The sequence below is a fragment of the Galeopterus variegatus genome, unplaced genomic scaffold (assembly GCF_000696425.1).
Source record: "Galeopterus variegatus unplaced genomic scaffold, G_variegatus-3.0.2 Scaffold297, whole genome shotgun sequence".
In the NCBI taxonomy this organism is placed as follows: domain Eukaryota; kingdom Metazoa; phylum Chordata; class Mammalia; order Dermoptera; family Cynocephalidae; genus Galeopterus; species Galeopterus variegatus.
Genome location: NW_007726408.1, coordinates 416,823 through 439,308, shown reverse-complemented (window position 1 = coordinate 439,308; position 22,486 = coordinate 416,823). Strand labels below are relative to the sequence as shown.

The 22,486-nt window shown below is 37.5% G+C and overlaps 1 protein-coding gene across 1 annotated transcript in view; it reads right to left on the bottom strand.

The window, feature by feature from the left end:
• The window catches only part of SLC2A13 (solute carrier family 2 (facilitated glucose transporter), member 13), a gene marked incomplete at its 5' end in the record, with an annotated part of 319,608 nt that extends 297,127 nt beyond the window's left edge, over nt 1-22,481 (bottom strand). The window contains one exon of the mRNA XM_008567144.1: nt 22,232-22,481. Within this exon, the coding sequence (XP_008565366.1) occupies nt 22,232-22,481 (250 nt within the window). The remainder of the gene's footprint in view (nt 1-22,231) is intronic.
• Between the last annotated feature and the right edge of the window lie 5 nt (nt 22,482-22,486).

Genomic DNA, 22,486 nt, shown 5'->3' with positions numbered 1-22,486 from the left:
TATATATATATATATATATATATATATATATATATATATATATATATCAGAAAAGAAGAAATATCTAAATCATCTAGGCTTCCACCTTAGGAAACTAAAAAAGAAGCAGGAATTAAGCCTAAAGTAAGCAGAAGATAAATAGTAAAATTGGAACAGAAATTAATGAAATCGGAAACAGGAAATCAATAGAGAAAAACAACAAAACCAAAAGCTAGTTCTTAAAAGACAAATAAAATCAATAGGCCTCCCAATTGCTTGGTAGCTCTGACAGTGCAGGTGGAGAATGTGTACCCAGTCCTCAGATTGATTTCATCACAGACAGGTTGTTTGCCCTGGTTACTGATGATATAACCACACACACACCCCCTCCTGAACCTTCCACACCCCTCACCACCACCTTTGGATGCAGTTCCATTCAGAAAGGACTCATCAAAGACTTAAAGGCAAACAATAAATGATTTTTTCAAAGTAAAGGTTGATCATCTAACTGGCTTTAAAGCCCCTGATAATCGGTGCTAAGACTCTGAAGCTACTCTCAAAGCGTAACTTGAATTTCAGAGTGTAACATTTCCACAGAACTTACTGAACCTCTCACCCTTTTTCTCACTCTCTCCTTTCTCCTCCAGTCTCTTCACCTCCCTCTGTGTTTCTTCCATTCTGCAGTTAAGTCATAAGATCACTTCAGGTCATAATAGTGGTTGTGTAATACTTTAGAAGTAAATATCAGAACATTTTAATCTTTAAATTAAAAAACTGAGTTGTTTTTAGATCCACTGGCTTTTAAATGAACTTTTTCCCCCTTGGAAGAAAGTTACTTCCAGTAGAAAAATTTCCATGTTTGTCCTTCCTTCTGTTCTTTCTCTTTCCCAATGCTCCCATTCATTTATTCTACAAGCATTTACTAAACACCTACTACGTGCCAGGAGCTATAACAGACCCTGAGATTAATACAAAAATAATAACAAAACATTATCCCCGTCTTTAAGGAACTTTTATCACATAAGGGAGAGGAGTAAGCCAACAGTATTTAGGGATTTATATGTACCAGTTATCCTTACATAATACTACCTAACACTCAAAACCACTCAAGTGCTTTCTCCCTATCATAAAGGCTGAAAATCTAGGGCTCAGAAGGGGTCAGTAATTTATATAAGTTCATGGGACAACTCACAATATAATTAGTATTAATATCCTTTTTACAATATGCCACCAAGATACATACAAGGTAGACATGTTGAAACTAAAATGCAATAACAGCAGCTAACATTTATTGTATATTCTCTATGTGCCAGGCCCTGTTCCAAGAACTTTAGACAGTGTCTCATTTAATTCTCAGAATGACTCTGACAGACAGCTATTCTTGCAACCATCTTGAGAAACAGCATAGTGTAACAGTTAAGAACCCTGACCCTGGAGCTAAATCAAGTGGGTTCAAATCTCACCTCCACAACTTACTGGATGTATGTCCTTAGGTGTATTGTTTAATCTCCCTGTGTCTAAAGTCCCATTTGTGTAAAATGAGAAATCCTATATTACTGTAGGGTGTCTGAACAACGTTAAGGGGAAGTAATACTTTTCAGGAAGAACAACTCAAGCTGGATGAATTAATTAGTCAACTACAGACAGAAAGAACATTACAACCTCTTCATAACCTTCAGGTTTTTCCTTGTACTGTAGTTTACTAAATTTCTGTATGAATGAAGAAAGGACAGGAGGGAAATGGCCTGAAAATGTTTACTCTATTAAGTTAAAAGGAGTAAGTGGTATAATATCTCTTTTAGGACATGACGCTCAAAAGGGGAATAGTTAAAGAGAGTAAATCCAGAAACTGGCAGTTCCTTCACACACAAAAAATTGTTTGGTAGGATCTGAACATTTATCAATATCTACATTGAAACACATAACATTTAAACACTGATCTTTACAAGACCATTTTGTTTTACAACTGATATCTTTCTGACTCACCTAAACATCACATATTAAAAGGAATTCCAAATAAGAAGAAATTTCAGCTTAGTCATTCAACTTTTGGGGGAAGAATTGTCAATTTTTCAAAATACCTTTTTACTTTTTTGAAGTCAATAATTGACAGTGGCTACCTTTTGAGGAAAGGTAAATATCGCCTGAACAGCTGTCACAGCTCTAGAAGCTATATTTGTGTGGGATTTGAGGATGTCAGTCTAGTTTCAGAAGAGCTAGAGGGTCTCGTCTTGAAGCGTACTATAGCAAGCGTACTGCATATATTGTATGCTACACATCAATAAACATGACAAAGCTTTCTAAAAATACTTGTATTCACACATTGCATAAGATTGAGAAAACAAAACACCAGTGTTTGGTGGGGGTTGGGGAGGGGAGATGAAAAGGAGATGGAGAGGGGCTGGGAGCCTAAGCTCAAGAAGAGGTATGTGACAAAACAGTAGGCATTTGCTTTTACGAGATAATTTCTTTGGTGAAATTTTTTTTTAGCCACAAAAAATTGACGATGAATGTTTATCCTGGCATCATAAAATGTGTAATATGGAACCTACACCTACTGGTTTTGAGAGTCTATTAATCTCTGAATATCTGATCTAAATAATTCACAATTATAGAGTGAAGAAATGATTTCTAATTTTCAGAAACTGAAAAATTTACCAAAAATGTGCTTAAGAGCACAGGATTATTGGTAAGTCAATCACCTCAAGAACACTAAATAACTGGTTGTCTTGAGAGGAATCATGCAAACGACATGATGAATCATTTAAAGAATCAAAAAAGAAATGAGGCACTCTGCAGAGGGTGTCAGAGGCATATGGCTCTCAGAGTTGTCATCTTTGTACTTTACAAATTCTCTTTATAAAAAGAACAACATAAAAAAATGTTCCTGATTTCATGACAACAGACCTAAAATATATTCAAGAAAAGTTAATTTGACAATTTAACAAACAGGAGCCAAAAGTAATAAAACAAAATGACTCAGGTGTTGTCAGTGAGCCAGCCAACGTTTACCAAACACTAATAGGAAGTTACCAAAAAAGGGAGACTGTCTTCCCTCTTAAGTAGTTTGCAATCCTGAAGATCTTAGAATATTTATTTCAATTCAGAGGACAAGTTCCCCTGTATATTTGATAAAGCTTCTTCTTAACTGTAATCTCTGAAGAAGCCTTTAGAAATCTAGAATTACGTGGGACTACAGAGGCCCTCCAGCCAGGCTTATACACAACACAGACATCTCCCTCAACTCCTGAGCAGAGGTCACTCTGTACCTTACATAGACTGCCCACCCGTATAGACTCCCATAAACTCTCTACTGCACATTTGCTGGAAGGAGTCTGTCTCCCTGTTGGTCAAGTCTAAATATGGATCAAAGGAAATAATGCAAATATATTTGAAATGTAAAAGATATAGAGATCGATGCATATATTAATATATTACCTATTTTTATTTTTCTTGATCTTTAACAGCATTTCAGTATCTTGAAATTATTTTTAATATTACCTCTGTCATGAAGCATCTGACAGTCTTATAGCTTGCTCTGGGATCCCCAGATTTGTATGCATGGAGCACGAAGACTGAGCTCTTGGTGACACACGATTAGGGACCTCCTTCTGGGGCTACCCTTCAACCCTGGCAAGGCATCCAACTAAGCCATGTCTTTTTTTATTTGCCAAATTTCTGAGATTACTTGTTATCAGTACCGTATTCCCCATAAGATTAAACTTTATTTTGCTCACTAGCACAAAGTAAATGTTCTATAAATAATTTGAATGAAAGGAGTATGCCAAATGATTTATCTAGAGAATTCCAGATAATCTACCAACGAAGCAATGCTTTCAAAGAAAAAAAATGAGATTAGTTTAATAAGGCATATTCCTAGTGAACCCACAAAAGCTCCTAGTAATCGGACTGTTACCTTAATGCTTCTAAATCTTCACTTTAATAATATTTTATGATTTTGCCAGAAACTAATATCATGTTTGTTGATTTGTAATTCCTAGAATTCATTCCCTTTTGAACAATTAAAGCACTGTGTGCTCATATGGCTTATCCCTGGGTACCTAATCTTTACAACTGCTTAAAAATTCTTTAAAAATTTACTGACAGTGGCTTTGAGTTCATGTTTACAAATTCTTTTCATTTCAGTACATTCAATCATCCAGATATTCCCTTAAAGCAAATAAAAGTTAACTATTAACCACAATAATAGATATCTATATGCAAAGTTTTAATGCTTATTAGTAACTATAATTCTGAATGCTTAATACATGTATATTTATATTTGAAAATAGGTGTTATATTTAGAAAAGTACAATTCTGAAAATTTTGTGGTCTGAATATGATTCATCCCCACCAAAACTCATGTTGAGGTTTGGTGGCCAATGTGGCAGTGATGGGAGGTGGTGCCTTTAAGAGGTAATTAGATCATTAAGATGGGTTCATCTCTTTCTCGTGAGCCTGGATTAGTTCCTCAGAACAGGTTGTTATAAAACAAGATTGCCTTTAGTGTTGTGATGCAGCATGTAACCCTCCCTCAACAGAAGCCGTGCTCTTGGACTTTCCAGCCACCAGAATCCTGAGCCCAATAACTGCTTTTCTTTACGAAGTACCCAGCCTCAGGTATTCTGTTATAGCAGCACTAAATGGACTAAGACTAAAAATGATCCAGACCATAATAATCTCTTGCATGAATACTGAATAACTGCATAATTACCAAATAAATGTTCCAAAATTATGTGTTTCTTTTCCAACATTCATCATGTTTTCCTTAAATCAGGTTATAAACTGCTTTTTGTTTGATGGTTGGTTTGTTCTTCTAGTGGATTCTTATTTCCCCAGCCTCAAGAACTGTTCATTCATAATAATGTTCTTTATATTTCTGCCTAGTTTATACTACCTTATGAAAAGGCAAACAAAGTTACTGTCTGAGAATCTTTTAGTAAGAGACTTTTGGTAAAGATGTGCACACGCAGATACTTTGCATTACATAAAATCAGATCCCAGAATTCCACTTTATGGATCATACTTTGTGCAGTGAGTGAAAAACTCACTGAATATACTCATTCACTTCAATATTAGATTCTTTACAATTTATTTATGTTGACATTATTGTTAAAACTTTGTTCCACAGGATAAGGAGGAAATCTAATCTAAAACTAAAAGCCTATTGCTAGAATCTTTTGTTGTGTTTTGGTACACAATAACAAAAGCCTCAACTTCAACTAAAGTTGAAATTGTCTAACTACTGGCAACAAAGATAATGGCATGTCACATATTTGATGTTAATTTCACTTCTTTCTGTCAGATCCTAAACTTCAAGGTTCAAATTATCCTACAAGAATTTCAAAATTTCTCTCTCTTTAGCCAGGAACTATAACTGTGCAGCTAAGCAATTCACCCATTTGCAATCATACTATCTGCAATGGTTAATTCTAAGTGTCAAACCGATCAGATTAAGGAATATCTAGAAATCTGGTAAAACAATCTTTTTGGGTGTGTTTATGAGGGTGTTTTCAGAAGAGATCAGCATGTGGGCCTGAGTGGGAAAGACCCACCCTCAATGTAGGCAACACATCCAATACACTGGGGGCTTAGAGAGAACAAAAATTGGAGGGAAAGGTGAATCTCTCTATCCACTGCAGCTGGGACACATTCTTCTCTCCTGTATGTGGACATCAGAATCTAGGACTCTTCAACTTTTGGGTTCCAGGACTTACACTAGCAGCAGTAACTCTCAGGCCTTTGGCCTCGGACTGAGAATCATACCATCTGCTTCCCTGGTTCTGAGGCTCTGGACTTGGACTGAGCCATGCTACTGGCATCCAGTTTGCAGACAGCCTATCATGAGACCCTTCAGCCCTCACAATTGCATGAGCCAATTACCCTAATAAATCCCTTCTCATATATATCCTATTGGTGCTGTGTCTCTGGAGAATGACTAATACAGTAATGCTCAGATTATAGTCACACAGAGGTTTTAATTACTAATATATCAGGAAAACTTAATTCAGCATAGTCTGGTTTTGCTTACCAGTCCAATACATGCTGGTGTCCATCTCCCACAGAGATAAAATGGGAAGAAATATCACATCAATTAATCAAACATAAGTGCCAGCATCCTATTAGGCACTGGCCTGGACCTTAGGAATCGAAAAGGAGTTAGGGGTGGGCATAAGACATGGTCTCTGCACTTTTAACTTAGAATATGGTAGAAAACATAGGTATATAAAAACACAATTACAGTAACAGTAATAGCTAATATTTTCTGAGCATTTACTAAGTACTAGGAACTATGCTAAGCTTTTAATAGAGATAATATTTTATCAATTAACCCACACAAGAACTCTGTGGAGTAGATTCTTTGTGAAACCTGACTTGCCACCTCCAGGTAGACTTTACCAACCTTTCTCTGTCCTACTTTCTCTGCACTACTGTTCCTTGTGTATTTTTCTATTACCATCTACATCGATGACATACAAGTATCACATATGGGCAGTAATAGAAGTGGTATAGAGAAGAACATAATAAAGTCTGTCTGGGGTGGCAAGGATGGTTTCACAAGTATGAAGAGATTAAGGGGTTTACAAGACTAAAAACTAGAATGGTAAAACAGAAAATCTGACTCAAGCCAGGTCTTCACAGCATAATTTGATTATTTTGTTTGACAATTTCAGTTTCCACATTTATCTGAAGTAGTCATATTCAAATACAAGCTTAAAATGCAATATTAAGCCCAGTGTTTAAATTATCACAATTTTGACTAGTGATAGTGCCACTCTATTTGCTATGAAGAGTTACAGACGCACTTCACTTGAAATATAACCCCACTTTTTATATCCAGAATTAAAATCTAGATCATTTAAGAATCAAAGCAACCTCAAAATCATAGTACTTATTTTTTTAACTTCCATACATTTAATACCATCTGTAAAAAGTTATCATAACCATAATACACTTACATGTATGTTTTGTGCTCTGTAATCAGATCCATAATGGAAAATAAAGTGAGTCTTTTATTTTTTTTAATCTCAAGCCACTAGCATTGTGCCTGGGCCAACATAAGTGCTCAGTAGCTACTTAATGAAATTTATTATAGAACTTGAAAATGAGTTGGTCACTAGAAGAGAACAAGAGGAGATTTCAAATTCCACATCACCATTCTCCAGAAGAAAGATTCACTGAATTTCGGAAACCAGAGAGATGATGTGAAGGTCAGGAAAAAATCGATTAGGCCTCTTTAAACTCGGTGAAATACTACTCCAACACCCCTCTGCTCTTTGCTTTAATTCCACAACTCTTTGAATAGTAATCCCTCTTCCCACAAATCTTCCTGCCAGGAAAGAGAGAAGACAATTGAGCATTAGCAGCATTTGGAAAGGATATACACCACTTGTTTGCATTCCACTTGATTCCGTTGTCATGTGTAAGTGTAATTAATACGAATTCATCCCTGTCTGACCATTTTTCATACATGAATCAAACTTCCGTTTTTCAGACTTCCAAGACAGATGAAGAGATCCATTTCATCCCAGGTACTGAGAACAGTGTTAGACTTACTGTCTTAATTGAATAATAATATTATATTACTAAAAAATAATACCTGTTTTTCCCAACTACTTAAAAAAGTTTGAAACCACAGACTTGAGTTAGAAGCAACCCTAGAGAACATTTAATTACTGCCATCCACTCCACAAATTTCCTACAACATCCTGGATGCGCAGATTCAATCTCAGCTCAAAAATTACTCCCTAGGGTTATGAGATTTTAGTTTTTATCTATTCATTAAATATTTACTGGATGGTTGCTGTGTGCCAGGCAATACACTATGCACTGGTGGAACAGCCCTAAACAAAACAGAAAAAATAAAAACTTGCCTTCATGGAGATTACACTCTAGTGGAAAAAAGCAAATAGGAAAAAGGTAAGATAAATATCAGACGGTAAAAAGTGCTACCAAGAAAAATTAAGCAGAGAGAGTAGGTAGTGCCAGTGGTGGGGGTTGCAACATTAAACACAGTGATCAAGGAAGCCATCACTAAGAAGAGACGCTTGAGGAAACACAAAAGAGACGAGGGAAAGAGTTCTGTGGATATCTGGGGAGGGCCTTCCCAGCAGAACAAACAGCTGTGAAAAGGCCTGGAAGGACGACTAGTGTGATCCTAGAGGCTGGGGCAGCTGGGGCAGGAGGAAAGGAACAGGAGTAGGAAGGAAAGTCAAAGAAGCGGGGAGGATGAGATCATGAGTGGTGCTGCAGACTACTGGATTTTACTCTGAGTGAGAAGGGGAGCTTCCAAGGGGCTTTGACTATAAGTAGCATGATCTGCTTTCTATTTTAAATGAATCATTCTGGTTGTCATGTGTAGAGAAGGCAGAGGAATTGAGAAAAAGACAGGGTGAACACTTAAGAGACTTGCAATACTGCAAATGAGAGGTGGGATTTTGGATCAGGGTGACAGCAGTAGAAGTGATGAGAAATAGATTCTAGATATAATTAGAAGATAGTTTCAAGGGATTTCCTAGCAGATTGGATGTGGGGCATGGGAGATAATAAACAACTCCAAAGGCTTTTGGTCTGAGCACCACAAGAAATGCTCTTACCTGGTGTGTGCAGGATGGCAGGCAAAGCAGGAAGATGGGTAAAAGAAAAGGGCAAATAGCTTTGAACAGGAGAGGGGCTGGCCTTAACCAGGAGCACGACAGTTCATCCACAGGGACAGGAGGAAGACAGCCTCTGAACAAGGTGCAGGCAGGGACAGCTGAGGAAATGCAAAGGAGATGAGGGAGTGTGGGGTTGGAGCTGCTGATGCTTTCCTGGATACACAAAATAATAAGATCCAAGAAATGTACTTCATACATCAAGAGGTCTTGCTAATTCACACAATGAGTTAAAACCTCGGGAGAACAACACCCACACAACTTTCATATGATTAGATTCTTTATAACATTTTTGTCACCATTTCTTAAAAACTTCATTCCGCAGAGTAAGAGGTAAAATCTAGTTTGGAAAAAATCTGTTGCTGGAGTCTTGCAATATATGTGTCTGTGTATTTTGAACAAAAATCTGAATTCCAAGTAAAGTTATAATGGCACATATAAAGGGAAAATTAATAAAAAAGTAAAGAACATTTTTTCCATATGTAAACTAAACATACAACTTTATACCTTCTTCCAAACTCAACATCAAGCTGTAATTTTTTAACTAGTTGCAATCAATGTGTCCATACAAGTAAGTTTTATTCTTTGGGCTTACCATTTGTGGATTTTATATGTATCTAACGTCTACACATTTTCAAATGCAATGGAAATGTAATGTTCTACCACTTAACCACGGTCCACCTAATCATTTCCCAAACACTGGACAGTTAGAGGTTCCCCCGGCTTCTTTAAATTATGTATTGTACATCTATATATGCCTTTATGCAAAATAAGTTTTTATTTCCTTATCCCTTAAGTGAAAATTTTAGATAAAAAAATTATTAGCAGTTTTACAAATGTACTCCAAGAGCATAAACCTTGCCATATTAACCTCTGTGTTCCAAGTATTTACTTTGGTATCTAATATGTATCAGCAATTCCAAATAAGTTTGTTGAATGAATAAGTAAATGAACAAATGAATAAAACACATCAAGCATGTCTCGTTATTATCTAGGATATTCTCTATAGGAAATTACTCCAATTTATTTCACAACCAGAAAATCTATAAGTCATCATATTTTCCCAGGGAACAACTAGCTCTAAGTTTTTCTAATTCACTACTTTGGTAAATATGATGTTCGCTTATTGTTCACTGCTAATTATTAACAAGGCTTAACAATTCTCCAAGAGTTTATTTACTCCCTGTATTTTCTCTTGCTGTAAATATACTATTTAATATTCTTTGAGCATAAATATATTTTCCTTTAGGTAAATAAATTTAACACAGTATTTTCCAATCCATCACCTTGCTTTTAAAACCTCTGTTTGAAGGTTTTAAACATTATAATAAAGACATCCCTGATATATAGATTAAAAAGAAAAAGAAAATCATTCCATTTCTATTTTTTAAAAAACTTTAGAGACTCTTAAACCAATATGATATTAATGAGACTATAAGAGCTAAATTTCATTTACATTATTTTTATTCATATTATTTCCTTTCTTAATTACTTAATTTTTTTCCCTCTTGTCTTAATATGATTTGCTCAGCATGAAACTCTCACAAATAGTTGGATATATCACTGGAATTTTTATTTTGTTCCATTCATCCTTTCCAGGTTTTAATAATATATATTTATACCACATATAATATATACGTCATATATAATTTATTTGCAGTAATTACTTTTTACCTATAGTTCCTCTCATTACTGTTCCTCCAACAATCATTTTGTTAAATTCTAGAAAGTATTTTATTGAGATTTTAATTATTAGTGCATTAACTATACAAAGGCACTTCAAACAGTTTATGGAAAAAAACAGAAGAATATGAATCTTTCCATAAATTTTTTGAAGACCTCTTATATATACTAATGTAGGAAATATTATCACCGTGACTGTATTTAGCTTTCACAATCAAGAACTGGATTTATCATATAATGGAAAGGTGGAGCACACACTGGTCCTTGATCAGAAATCTAGGTTTAATCTCAGCACTGTCACTGATAGTGCGAATTGAACTAACCTTTCTACACTTCCTTTAATTCATTCTTAAATTAAGGAAAATGCTAACCTTCCAGGTTAATGAGTGAATACGCCTAAAACACATACACACATAGCATTAAAAATGGGCTTTGTTTTAGGGTCTACCATAACTTGACTTTTTGCAATACCTCCATTTAGCTGCCTTTAAGTAAAGCATTACATAGATAAAGAGTCGATTCCAGGAAAAAATTACATACTATTAGAACTCTCTATTCTTTGCAGTGTTTAACAAAAACATATTGAACGAATTTTAACATCAGAAACCATTAAAAAAAAGGATAGACAAGTGGAAGACAAATAGTAAACTCTTAAAAATCCTAAATATTTCCCTGACTTAGGGTAGGAGTGAATATAATAAAAGATTTTATAAGAATGCCAAAAAACTTATTCTCAAGCATGACAAAGGACTCGAACAGTTTTGGTTTTGTGTGTGTTCTTGCACGTTTTCCAGCCTCATCAATTTCACTGCCTGGTGGGCTGGAGGCCTGTGGGCCGTGCACGACCTCTGAGATAGTTCAGACACCCATGCTATCTTACCTACAAAATCACAGATGGTCACATTATACTGAATATACCTGACCACCCAAAAAGAGTGGATAAAAGAGATCTAGAGGCCATTTTCCTTATGACTCTATAGTACATATTAAAATTAGGTAAAATGGCTATAACTGTATCTGATGCAACCTTAATATTAATTTATAATGATGCCTATATTTCAAGAATATTTTAACCCACAGTTATGTGTTTGCAACTCATTTTCAGTCACTATATATTTGTTTCAAAGTTACAAGTAGTTGCTAATCAAATATTAAATGGCAAATGTTTAGTCCTTGAATACCATGCATGCAACTTTAGTTTCCAATTTTCTCTCTATGTTGCAAGGAATGAGTTCCTGACGTGAAGTCATAAACTAGGCCCAAAATATGATTAATGGAGTTTCATATGAAAGCTTCCATTATTACAATTCTTTGTATTCCAAAGCTATCACTTTCAAGTTTTTTATTAAAATTATTCGTTCTTTGCCTCTTGAAACACAGATATCTTTTCCACCGGGAACTGAAATATTGTCTATAAATTGGCAAATAAAATAATTACAGTCTAAGACAAATCTAATATCACAGTCCCAACTGGTCCCTTACTACTGGCCAAGATTATACCTAATAAAGATTCACATTGTCACTTTCTTATTCAACCCCTCCACATCAAGAAAAACTGCTCACCTCAATGCTTTACATGGATCAATTCCCACTTCCCTCACCAGGAAAGTACACTGCTCTCAGTCCACCTATGTTTATAACCTTCTTTAAGACCCATTTCAAAACTTCACCTATTTTGCTGGAAGTAAATCTTATATAATATAAGCTGAACACTACAAAGACAGTACTGTCCCACTTTTAAATTATTCTGTCTTCCAAGTTTGTCCAATTTATATTATGGAATTTTTACACATTGGTTACTAGGTATGGGTGTTATTATGATATATAGTATATATATTGATTTTCATCCGTGGTTCTGGCTGCTCAAGGCAGAACTCTATAATCTTCCCCTGACTTTCTGCCTTTGAACTGGCCATAGAAAAAATTTTCTGACCTACCCTGGTTGTAGGTGGTAAGACTGCCACTTCAGGAGGGGTCTTGCCCCATACCTGAGAGGTAGGAATGCTGCACAGAAAGGCCAAGAAGCATCTGAACCAAAGGGCCTTGCTGGGTTTCCCTACTCCATCCATTTGTATCAGATCATACCCTTTTGTCCAATCATATTTCTACACAGTTGTCCTGCTTCAATCATGCCTACCCAATGAAACTTCCATAACAACCCAAAAGGACAAGGTTCAGAGAGCTTCCAGAGAGCTGAACACAAACAAGGAGGTTCTTGAAGGGTGGCACACCCAGAGAGGGCATGGAAGCTCTGCGCAGCCTTCCCCCACACCTCACCCTATGAATCTCTTCATCTGTAACTTTTGTAATATCTTTAGAATAAACATGCAAACGTTAAGTATATCCCTGAGTTCTGTGAGCCGCTCTAGTAAATTAATTGAACCCAAGGAGGGGGTCGCGTATAACCCAATTTATACCCAGTCAGTCAGAAGCACAGGTAAAGCAATCTGGTGCTTGTGACTGGCATCAGAAGTGGGGGGCAGTCTTAGGGACTGAGCCCTCAATCTGTGGATTCTGATGCTGTCTTTAAGTAGATAGTGTTGGAACTGAATTGGAGGACACCAGCTGGTGCCCGAGGCAGAACTGCTTGCTTGCTTGCTGGTGGGGAGAAATCACCACACATCTCTGTCGGAAGTGTGTTGAGAGAGTATAGTGGGAGTCACTGAATTTGTGTTTTTTCCACCCATTATGTTAACATTAAAATGTAATAATAACCTCACTTCTCTTGTTGTAAAAAGGTATTAGGGTGATGGTGGAGGTGGTTACACCTAATAACAAGAGTTAACATTTAGTGATAGCCAAGTGTTCTTACATGCATTAGCTCATTTCATTTCCAAAACAACCCTATTTTCTAAGTGCTGTTATAACACTCATTTAAGAGACTTGGAAACTGAGGCACAGAGTGGTCATTTGACAAAGGTTACACAGTTTGTATGTAAACGTTTAACAGACATTGATGCTTTATTTGCCAGGGACAGTGAAAGCACTTTGCAAATATCAAATCATTTAATCCTCATAATTCCCCTACAAGGCAGGTGTTATCCCCATTCTACAGGTGAGGAAACTGAAGCACAAGAGATTAAGTAATTTGACACAGTCACCTGGCTAGTAAGCAGCTGGCCATGGTGTGAGCCCAGGCAGTGTGGAGTCAGAGGCCTCAAGCTTAATCACTATGTTTCTAGTATTCAATTATAGCAAGATTCTGTTAGGTATTACTTTTATGCATTCCTTGGTTTGCTACACATGTAAAAGCTTAATATGTAAAAAGTATGGTACTAAGTGCAGTGGGAGAATATAAATACAATTAATGGCTAATTACCTAACCCCCAAGAGTTTCTGGTCTACTGGGGAGATGTGAGCCACGCTCAAAAAAAGATACGTCAAAATGAATAAAGTAGTCAAATGTCATGCATGTGGTTCTGAGAAAGTGCTGACATTTAGCAGAGGCCATTGAGAAAGATTTCATGATAAAGCTGAACAGGAATGAGGACCAAACATCCTATGGATACTTAGCAACATGTGACTGTGCTCTCACATCTGTCTTCCCCACAGACTTAAGTCTTTTAAGAACAGGGACAATTTTTATCTTTGTCTCTCTAGCACCCAGAATCACCATCACTCAGTAAATACCTGTGAGACAGGAGGTACAGGGAACAGGGATAATACCTGCCTTGTAGGGGAATTGTGAGGATTAAATGATTTGATATTTGGCAAAGTAAAGCATCAATGTTTGTTAAACATTCACATACAAGCTGTGTAACCTTTGTCAAATGACCACTCTGTGCCTCAGTTTCCAAGTCTCTAAAATGAGTGTTATAACAGTTAGAAAATAGGGTTGCTTTGGAAATGAAATGAGTTAATGCATGTAAGAATGCCTGGCTATCACTAAATGTTAGCTCTTGTTATTAGGTGTAGCCACATCCATCATCACCCTAACACTGTTTTACAACAAGAGAAATGAAATTATTGTTAGATTTTAATGCTAAAATGGTTAACGAGTAGTACAGAAAAGCACATTCTAAACAGAGAGAATACCATAAACTTAAAGGGAAAAGACAAAAAAAAAGCATTTTTTACATTTTAGTTGCTGCATCACAGGCAGGACTTTTGTGTTGTCCAACTCCTGGGGGCCCCGTGTTCACTGTGTTCCATTTGACTGCACCCCCTCTAGGGCAAATACAGTGTGAATGGACCCCCCTGCAGCAGTGTAACACAACAGCCCTGATTACAGGCATCCATAGCAAGGGAAAGAAACGGTCCAGCCAGTTTTGCTTTCCTCCTTGTCACTCCTTGATACATGCCATGGAAGTGTTCTTGGAAAACTCTGAACACTTACAAGTCTGTACGAGGAGTGTTCAAAAATTTATATTATCTTTTAATTCCATTTTTCCACGAACTTTTTGAAGTACTCATATTTTAAAAGTAATGCTCAGGGGAAAGGATAGCCTCTTCTACTAATGGTGGGAAAACTGGATATCCACATGCAAAAGAATGAAGATGGACCCTTAACTTACACTATATACAAAAATTAACTCAAAACAGATTAAAGACCAAAATGTAAGACCAAAAACTATAAACTCCTAGAAGAAAATAAAAGGGAAAAGCCTCAAGACACTGTATTTGGCAGTGATTTTTTAGATATGACACCAAAAGCACAGGCAACAAAAACAAAGAGAGACAAATGGGACGACATCAAACTTAAAAGTGTCTGCACATCAAAGGAAATAATCAACAGAGTGAAAAGGCAACCTATGGAATGGGAGAAAATATTTGCAAATAATGTATCTGATAAGGGGGTTAATATTTAGAATATATAAGAAATTTCTACAAACAACAAAAACCTGATGAAAAAAATAGGTAAGGGACTTGAAGAGGCAATTTTCCAAAGAATACATACAAATGGCCAAAAAAAGCATATGAAAAGATCAACATCACTAATCATAACAGAACTGGAAATCAAAACTCACATCCATTAGGATGGCCACTTTCAATAGAAAAAAACAAGCATCTTATATGAAGTCCCTAAAGTAGTCAAAATCATAGAAGTGGAAAGTAGAAAGGTTAGTGCTAAGGGCTGGAGGAGGGGGAATTAATGTTTAATAGGCAAAATTTCAGTTTTGCAAGAAGAAAAAGTTCTAGAGATCTGCTGTGCAACAATGTAAATAAACTTAACACTACTGAACTGTATACTTGAAAACAGTTAGGATGGTAAATTTAATATTATGTGTTTTTTACCACAATAAAAAAATTGTGCTAACACAAACATGTAATGTTCACGTGACACAGCATGGTAAAGAATAAGTGTGCCAGTTTCAGGGAGAAGTGTCACAGAGTGTCACACAGACAGACTGAAGCCGACTTCTTGGGTGTAGACTCTGGCTCCACCCAGTAGTTTTGTGACCAGAGAAAGTTACCTTTCCTTCTGCCTAAACATCCTTATCTTAAAATAAATTAAGGTAATAGTATTACCTCACTGGGTCACTATGTGAATTACCATATGCAAAATGTTTAGAAGAGTACCCACTCCACAAATCTTAGGTAATATTTCCAGGGCGTGGGCAGCTAAAATGATTGCTAATTCACATTCTGCCACAAAGAGTGACTGCCTAGACTCCTCCCAGCGTAGGACAGGAACATGCTGAAATCAGATAAAGAATAATACCTGTGCCACCACTCAGTGGCAACCCACTGTCACACTTGCTGTGAAACAAGGCTCCTGCCATGTGGCCTTTGACACATACTGCAGATCATACCATTTCAAACAGTGGTGCTAATATTTAATAAAAAGCCTAAATAGAAAGCGTGTAATACTCCCAACTTGAGTTTAGAAATACCTATAAAACTTTTTTTCTCTCTCTCTACATATATTCAAGGAAATTAAGTTTTAAATGTGGAAAAAGTTTAAGGATTTCCTAGTGAGTACAGATTTTCCTCCTGACAAAAGAAATTTTGCTATTAGCAACAGCTACTGTTAGAACAAAGGTATTCCAACTATTTATTGATTCTGATAGTCAAAGGAAAAAGAAAGGTAAACACATGAAAAAATTTGTAGACAGAAAGGACATACAAAGGAATCAAGTTGAATTAGAGAAAGGAAAAGAAAATCAGACTCGTGCTTTTGGGTAAACATGGCAAAGATTGCTTGCTATTTGAATTCTAGTAGCAGGTTCTATCTGCATCATTAGAGGTGTTCAAACTAAAGACATTAGTATGAAATCAGTTAATTTTGTGTTCTTACTTTGAGCTTACAATAAAGAAAAGGGAAATATGGGCGAATGAAAAAGAGCAATGTTTTCTATAGAAGCCGCATGAATGACTTCATATAACTCATGTTAACAGCCTTATGTCATCTTACTTACAACTCACTTGAGGTGGGTGTTGCAACACTACTAGGCAAATGTAATTAGGTAATAATCCTCACTCTCGCCCTGCAATGTCAATCCCTACACCACCAGACAGAAAAGGGGAGGAAGGGAATGAAACTGTTAAAGTGAATAAAACAAGAAAATTTCCAAGTCAAAGGTAGCATTATTTCACATGTCAGTTTCACACCAGTAGGGAGCATAAACCCAATAGAGAAACCTGCTTTAAAAACAAACAGAAAGAATTTAGAGGGAAAAATGTAGAAAAACAAATTTGACCCCCCCCCCAAGTAATTTACATTAGCTTATTAACTATTTGAAAATCTGACTGCTTCTGGCTAACCAGGCTTGTCTTAAATAAAATTCTTTATTGACATTAATTTCAATAAAGCATGATGTTTTGATCAAACAAGATGTTACATTTGCTTTGTATTAAGAAATAAGACTTCAAAGGGATGTTTGAAAAAAGTGTGGTATTTCTAAAAATAATACTCAACAGGCCATAATATACCAATTACAAGCTATAATATGCAGCTACAAATTGTGTTCCAGTAGAGAGAGTATTGAAACAGAGTGTATCAGAGTAGAAACTGATGTAAATCTAAGACTAATTCGACAAATCCAGCGCTGAATAAATTGATATGTCAATGCTCAGTAAAGGTTCTGAACATTGTTGAATATCAGAATTTAGAGACTTCCTGATATTACCTACACAAACAGTAAACCACCACTTATAATGAACAGTAGAGTAAATGCCACGCCAAAGAGAAAGGGCTAATTTGTATGCTTTTTGGCTGATTGTATACTTATATGCTAATAGTGAAAACAGTACTGTGTTCTTGTAATGTGCCCTTTTTAGACTATTTTTTGTGTTATGCATGAGAGATATAAGGTCACAGAAAATAAAATAAAGAAAACCTGAGCAAACTCACATACCTTCTTTCCCACTGTGACTAACCAAACTTTAAAACCTTGACTACAGGTACTATACTGCTAAACAAATACCTCCAAAATTGGATCATGAAAAAAATACATACAAAATGAGATTACCCAATTAAAATACAATGATTTCTGGGATCAAAAATTTGTGCCCTATTTAAAATTTGAATCTTATGTTTAAAAAGTTCAGGTGGTCATGATAAGTAGGCAGGGACAACGGAGAAAGTCTGGTCTTGGGATTCAGGTCAAGTATAGGAACTAAATAAACAAGAGGAACCAAAGGATCCCCTAGTGACACAAAACCTAAAATAATGCCCTATTTACAACAGGCACTCAATAAACTAATTTTGTTGTAACTAATAAAGAAAACTGAACTCTCAAGCCAAAACAAATATGAATACTCCTGATTTTTTATCCTTCCATCTTTTACTATGTGATTCAATTAACACAGATTAACAACTACAATCTAGTGCTTGGTATCTATCTTTTTCAAAGGTTTCTGTTGAAGGGCACACTGACTCTTCTTATGTCAGAAATTCATGGCCACATGCAATGCTTTATCCATCCTGTAATAAGTATCTCAGCAAAGGATTTCTAACACTAGAAATTTCAAAGATGCAAAAAGGTTTGAGGAAGAAGGTAAAAGAGTTTAAAAGCAGAATGGGAAAAGAAAAAAAAAAAGTTTAAATCAAAGTCAAGGGATGTTTTATCTGATTATATTATTTACAGTTAAAACCCTCCAATGACTGCCCTGCGTAAGCATAGCCTCATAGACCCTATTCAGCCTAACCCCCCAAAAAACATCCCAGGCTCATGACCACCCCATCACCACCCCTCACTCACCTATGCTTCAAACACTGCTTTGATTTTTCTGTGTCTTTACACCTGCTGTTAACTGCACCTTCAATGCCCAGTATGGTAACAGAAAGAGCAAAAAACTCTTTTGCTTTTTAAATCCTGACTTTGTATCAGTGACACTGTCATTTAGCTGCTGTTAACGGTTTCCACATCCACCAAATGGGGATGTTTCACAGCATTAGGAAGATTAAATGAGATAACATATGTAAAGTACTACTACTGTGCCTAGTACATAGTAAAGCAAGAAATAAGCACGAACCAGCTCTGTCTACATCATTTACATTATGTGCTGAACTCCTACTCACTCTTCAAACCCCAGTTTAAATACCCGTTTCTGTAAAACCTTCCTTAATCCTGTGTTCTATTTACTCTTCCCAAATGAATCAATTGCCCACTCTTCCGTGTTTCCTCTGACACTTTTGAGAAAACTCCATTGTACTGTAATTGCTTATGTGTCTTTCTGCTCCATTATAGAATGAACATCCCTAAGTGGGATTTTTATCTATTTAATTACCGCCTACCCCAAATCTGACAGAAGGAAGCTTAGTTAGCATTTGTTGAATGGATAAATGAATGACTTCATTAAACTATGACAACTAAAACCCTTACGTGGCCTTTTCGAACATTTTGATAATGGACTATTTTTGCTTTTAAAAGAACAATCCTATCTTAAAGTGGTACCCTACCTGCAACAGAATTTCTTTTAATGTTTCTGCTCACCATTCATTCATTTATTCAATAAGTGTCTCCTGTGGGCCAAGAATACATCCTAATTGCCAGTGAACAAAATTAACCAAAATCCCTGTCCCCATGGGCCTTATATTTACCACAGATAAATTTGTGGAGGAAAGAAGTTACCACAGCAAACTTGTCTGAAAAAGGTACAAGCCACATTTTGTTATTCATCAACACTTACTAAGTATCAAAAGGACAAAAACAACAAAACCCTGACCGCATATAAAATTTAACTACTTAAAAAATGACAGTATGGGCCGGCCCGGTGGTGCACTGGATAGTGCGCCGCTTGGGAAGCGCGGCGGCGCTCCCGCCCGAGGGTTCGGATCCCACATACAGACCGGTTCCCGCTCACTGGCTGAGCGAGGCGCGGGAGCAGCGCCGGGGGTTGCAGTCCCGTTGCCGGTCCCCGGTCCGGTGCGGGGGCAACACTGAGGGTTGCGATCCGTTGCCGGACACGGAAAAAGACAAAAAAAAAAAAAAAAAAAAAAAAAAAAAAAAATGACAGTATGAAATTAATCCAGATTGTGTCCCTCAAAAATGCTCGTCCTGGGGACCCACTTCCTTGTAGCTAAAAATAATTCTTGACTTCTCTTTGTGAGCCTTAAGGATTTTACATGTACAACTACGTGCTTTTTGCACAGATCCTAATACAAAGGTTTTTTTGTTTGTTTGTTTTTTTTATTTTGTTTCTTAATGTTAAAGCCTGTTGTGACCTTAGAAGATTTATTTTGTAATGAAGAGGGCTTTTACAAAACTTGGCATTAGGGTTTTTATTCTGTGGGGGGTGTGTTCCAGAAGTGAGATAGGCCACACCTGGACTGAATCAGGACCATTTCCCAAACTGAGCCTCATAGTTCAGCCAACCAGACCAGAGACCACATTAAGTGGCTGTAAGAGGGAAAGGCCCCCACGGTTCTTGCACACCAACATTTCCTATTTAGTCTCCTGCTTTATCCTTCGTTGTATCCACCTTGTTCCCCAAACATGCCCTAGGCTTTCCTTCTTTATCCATTCCCTTGCTGAGGTCCTGTCCTCATTCCTACTGTTAAACTGGTCCTCATGTGTCAACATGTCATTTCCATCAGTAAGAGCTTCTGGCTTCCCTCTGCTGGGGATAACCATACCCTCTCTGAATTCTCTTATGGAGCTTAGCAAGTTCTACCTTGCTTCAATCCCATCTTGCCACCCTTACTGGAGTATAACCTCTCCTCACTGTTCTCACGTCTGGAAGGAAGGGGACCTTACACACAACAGGGGCTCAATTTTCCCATCAGATAAAAGAGTAACATAATACCCAGATTTTTATCCGATGTTTGCCATAGCTGAACACTAGGAGCTTTATTTAGAGATTCCTCCAAACATTATTCAATTTTGATATCACAAATAAAGATTCAGGTTTACTGAACAAATCTTGCTACCTAAAAGTATGTTATTTATGTTAGAAAAAAACCAAAAAGGTCCGGGTGTCACAAGCAGACAATGCTGAGGATGCTAAGAATCCTGGTCCAGTCATTTGACTTTAAAGGGAGATTATCTAATGAAGGGTCTTGACAGCACAGGTTGTTTCCATACAAAGAGGTTTAATTTCAGCTGAACTTTTTTGTCATTTTGGACTATATGTGCTGAAATTGTACTGACAGCCTTGTCCTGTTTCACTAATTAACAGTATAAAAAACAAAAGGTCAGTAGACAGAATTTGGATACAAAGTGCAGTGAGCTGGGTTTTAGGCTCATGGTTCCGACAAGAGGAGTTGAATAAATGAAGTCGGCTTCCCCCTTGAGCCATCAAGGTAAAAGGGTAAAAAAAACACCAACATCAAACAAGTGGCGAATGTACAAATCAGCAGCAGCCCCAGGTTTAAAGTGCTTTCATCAAGCCCAGCCACAGGGAAGAAATACTTCACAGCACCCTAAGGGAAACAAAAAACTGAATTACGAAATGAAACATTAAAAAAGCATCAGCAGTGTGTCTTAGAAAAACTACTAGTGAGATTTAAGTCACAACCCACCACTTGCCCACAAAAGTACTTTCTAATAATACCGAGCACATTCCAAACAGCTTCCTCTGCCACAAACTTGCCAACTGTACCTCCCCTGTTCAGCAACCAGGCTGAAAAAAATCAAGGCCAGGGGAACCTTACCCCCCCCCCCCCTTTTTTTTTCTTACAGTAAATTGCAAACATCTATCTTGCTCGGCATTTATCCACAGTTGGAGTAGTTCCTAAATAAATTTAGGAAGTGAACATGACCTTTAATAGATAATTTGGTGCCCAACTGGAAAGCAGGAGAGGCAAAAAAAAAAAAAAAAAAAAAAAAAAGAGAGAGAATGGGTGAATATGGATTTCAAGGAAAAAGTCAGAAAAACAGAGGAGCAAGAAATTCATTTGGGAAAAGGATGGAAGTTGAAAGGCAATACAAAAAGCTCAAAAACATGACTCTTAGCAGTGGATCACCTAAAAAGAAAAAAGCACAAAAAGGAGAGAAAATAATACTCCATCTAAAGACAAACGACTAGAGAAAGGAAAAAGGGGAGAGGTAGCAAAAAAACAGTTTTATAGTCCAGAATCACTTAACTAAAAATGATCTTACTGTGACTTTATGACTGGGTGCCGGGTTAAAAAGAAAAGTACAGAGAGTGGCAGTGAAGAAATAAAGAGGAGGAGTGCAAGAAAGTAGAGACCCTCGTAAGCTCAAGGAGAGGCATCAGGTTAGGCTGGATCAAGGGAAAAGCTTGTGATCAGCGGCACTCCTGGAAGTGCTGATGGGAGCAACCACCACGCTGACTGCCTGGTCAGTGGGCGATGGAAGATTCCACGTGGGCTCGGGGGGCGAACCCACTCCCCCCCGGGGGAGCCCTGGAAGCCGGACTGACAAACAGCTGGGCTCCGGAAGCAAGAAAAGTGGAGGATTCTCGAGACCCGACGAGACCCGACAGGGACCCCCAGGGGAGCAAAAGGGTCCTGGGTCACGGGCGGGACGCCTGGGTCCCGGGCCGCCCTCCGCGGAGCCCGAACTCACCGATGCCGAGCCCCACGACCAGGCGGCCGACGAGCAGCGTCTCCTTGTTGTTCGCCGCGGCCAGCACCGCGGAGCCTGCAGTGAAGAGGGCACTGGCCAGGAGGATGGCGGCGCGGCGGCCGAAGACGCCGTTGAGGGCCCCGCCGGCCAGCGCCGAGACGGCGGCCGCTCCCACCGTGCTGGACACCAGCAGCTCCTGCCACAGCGCGTCCAGGCTGAGCTGTCGCTTGAGCAGCAGCATGGCCCCCGACACCA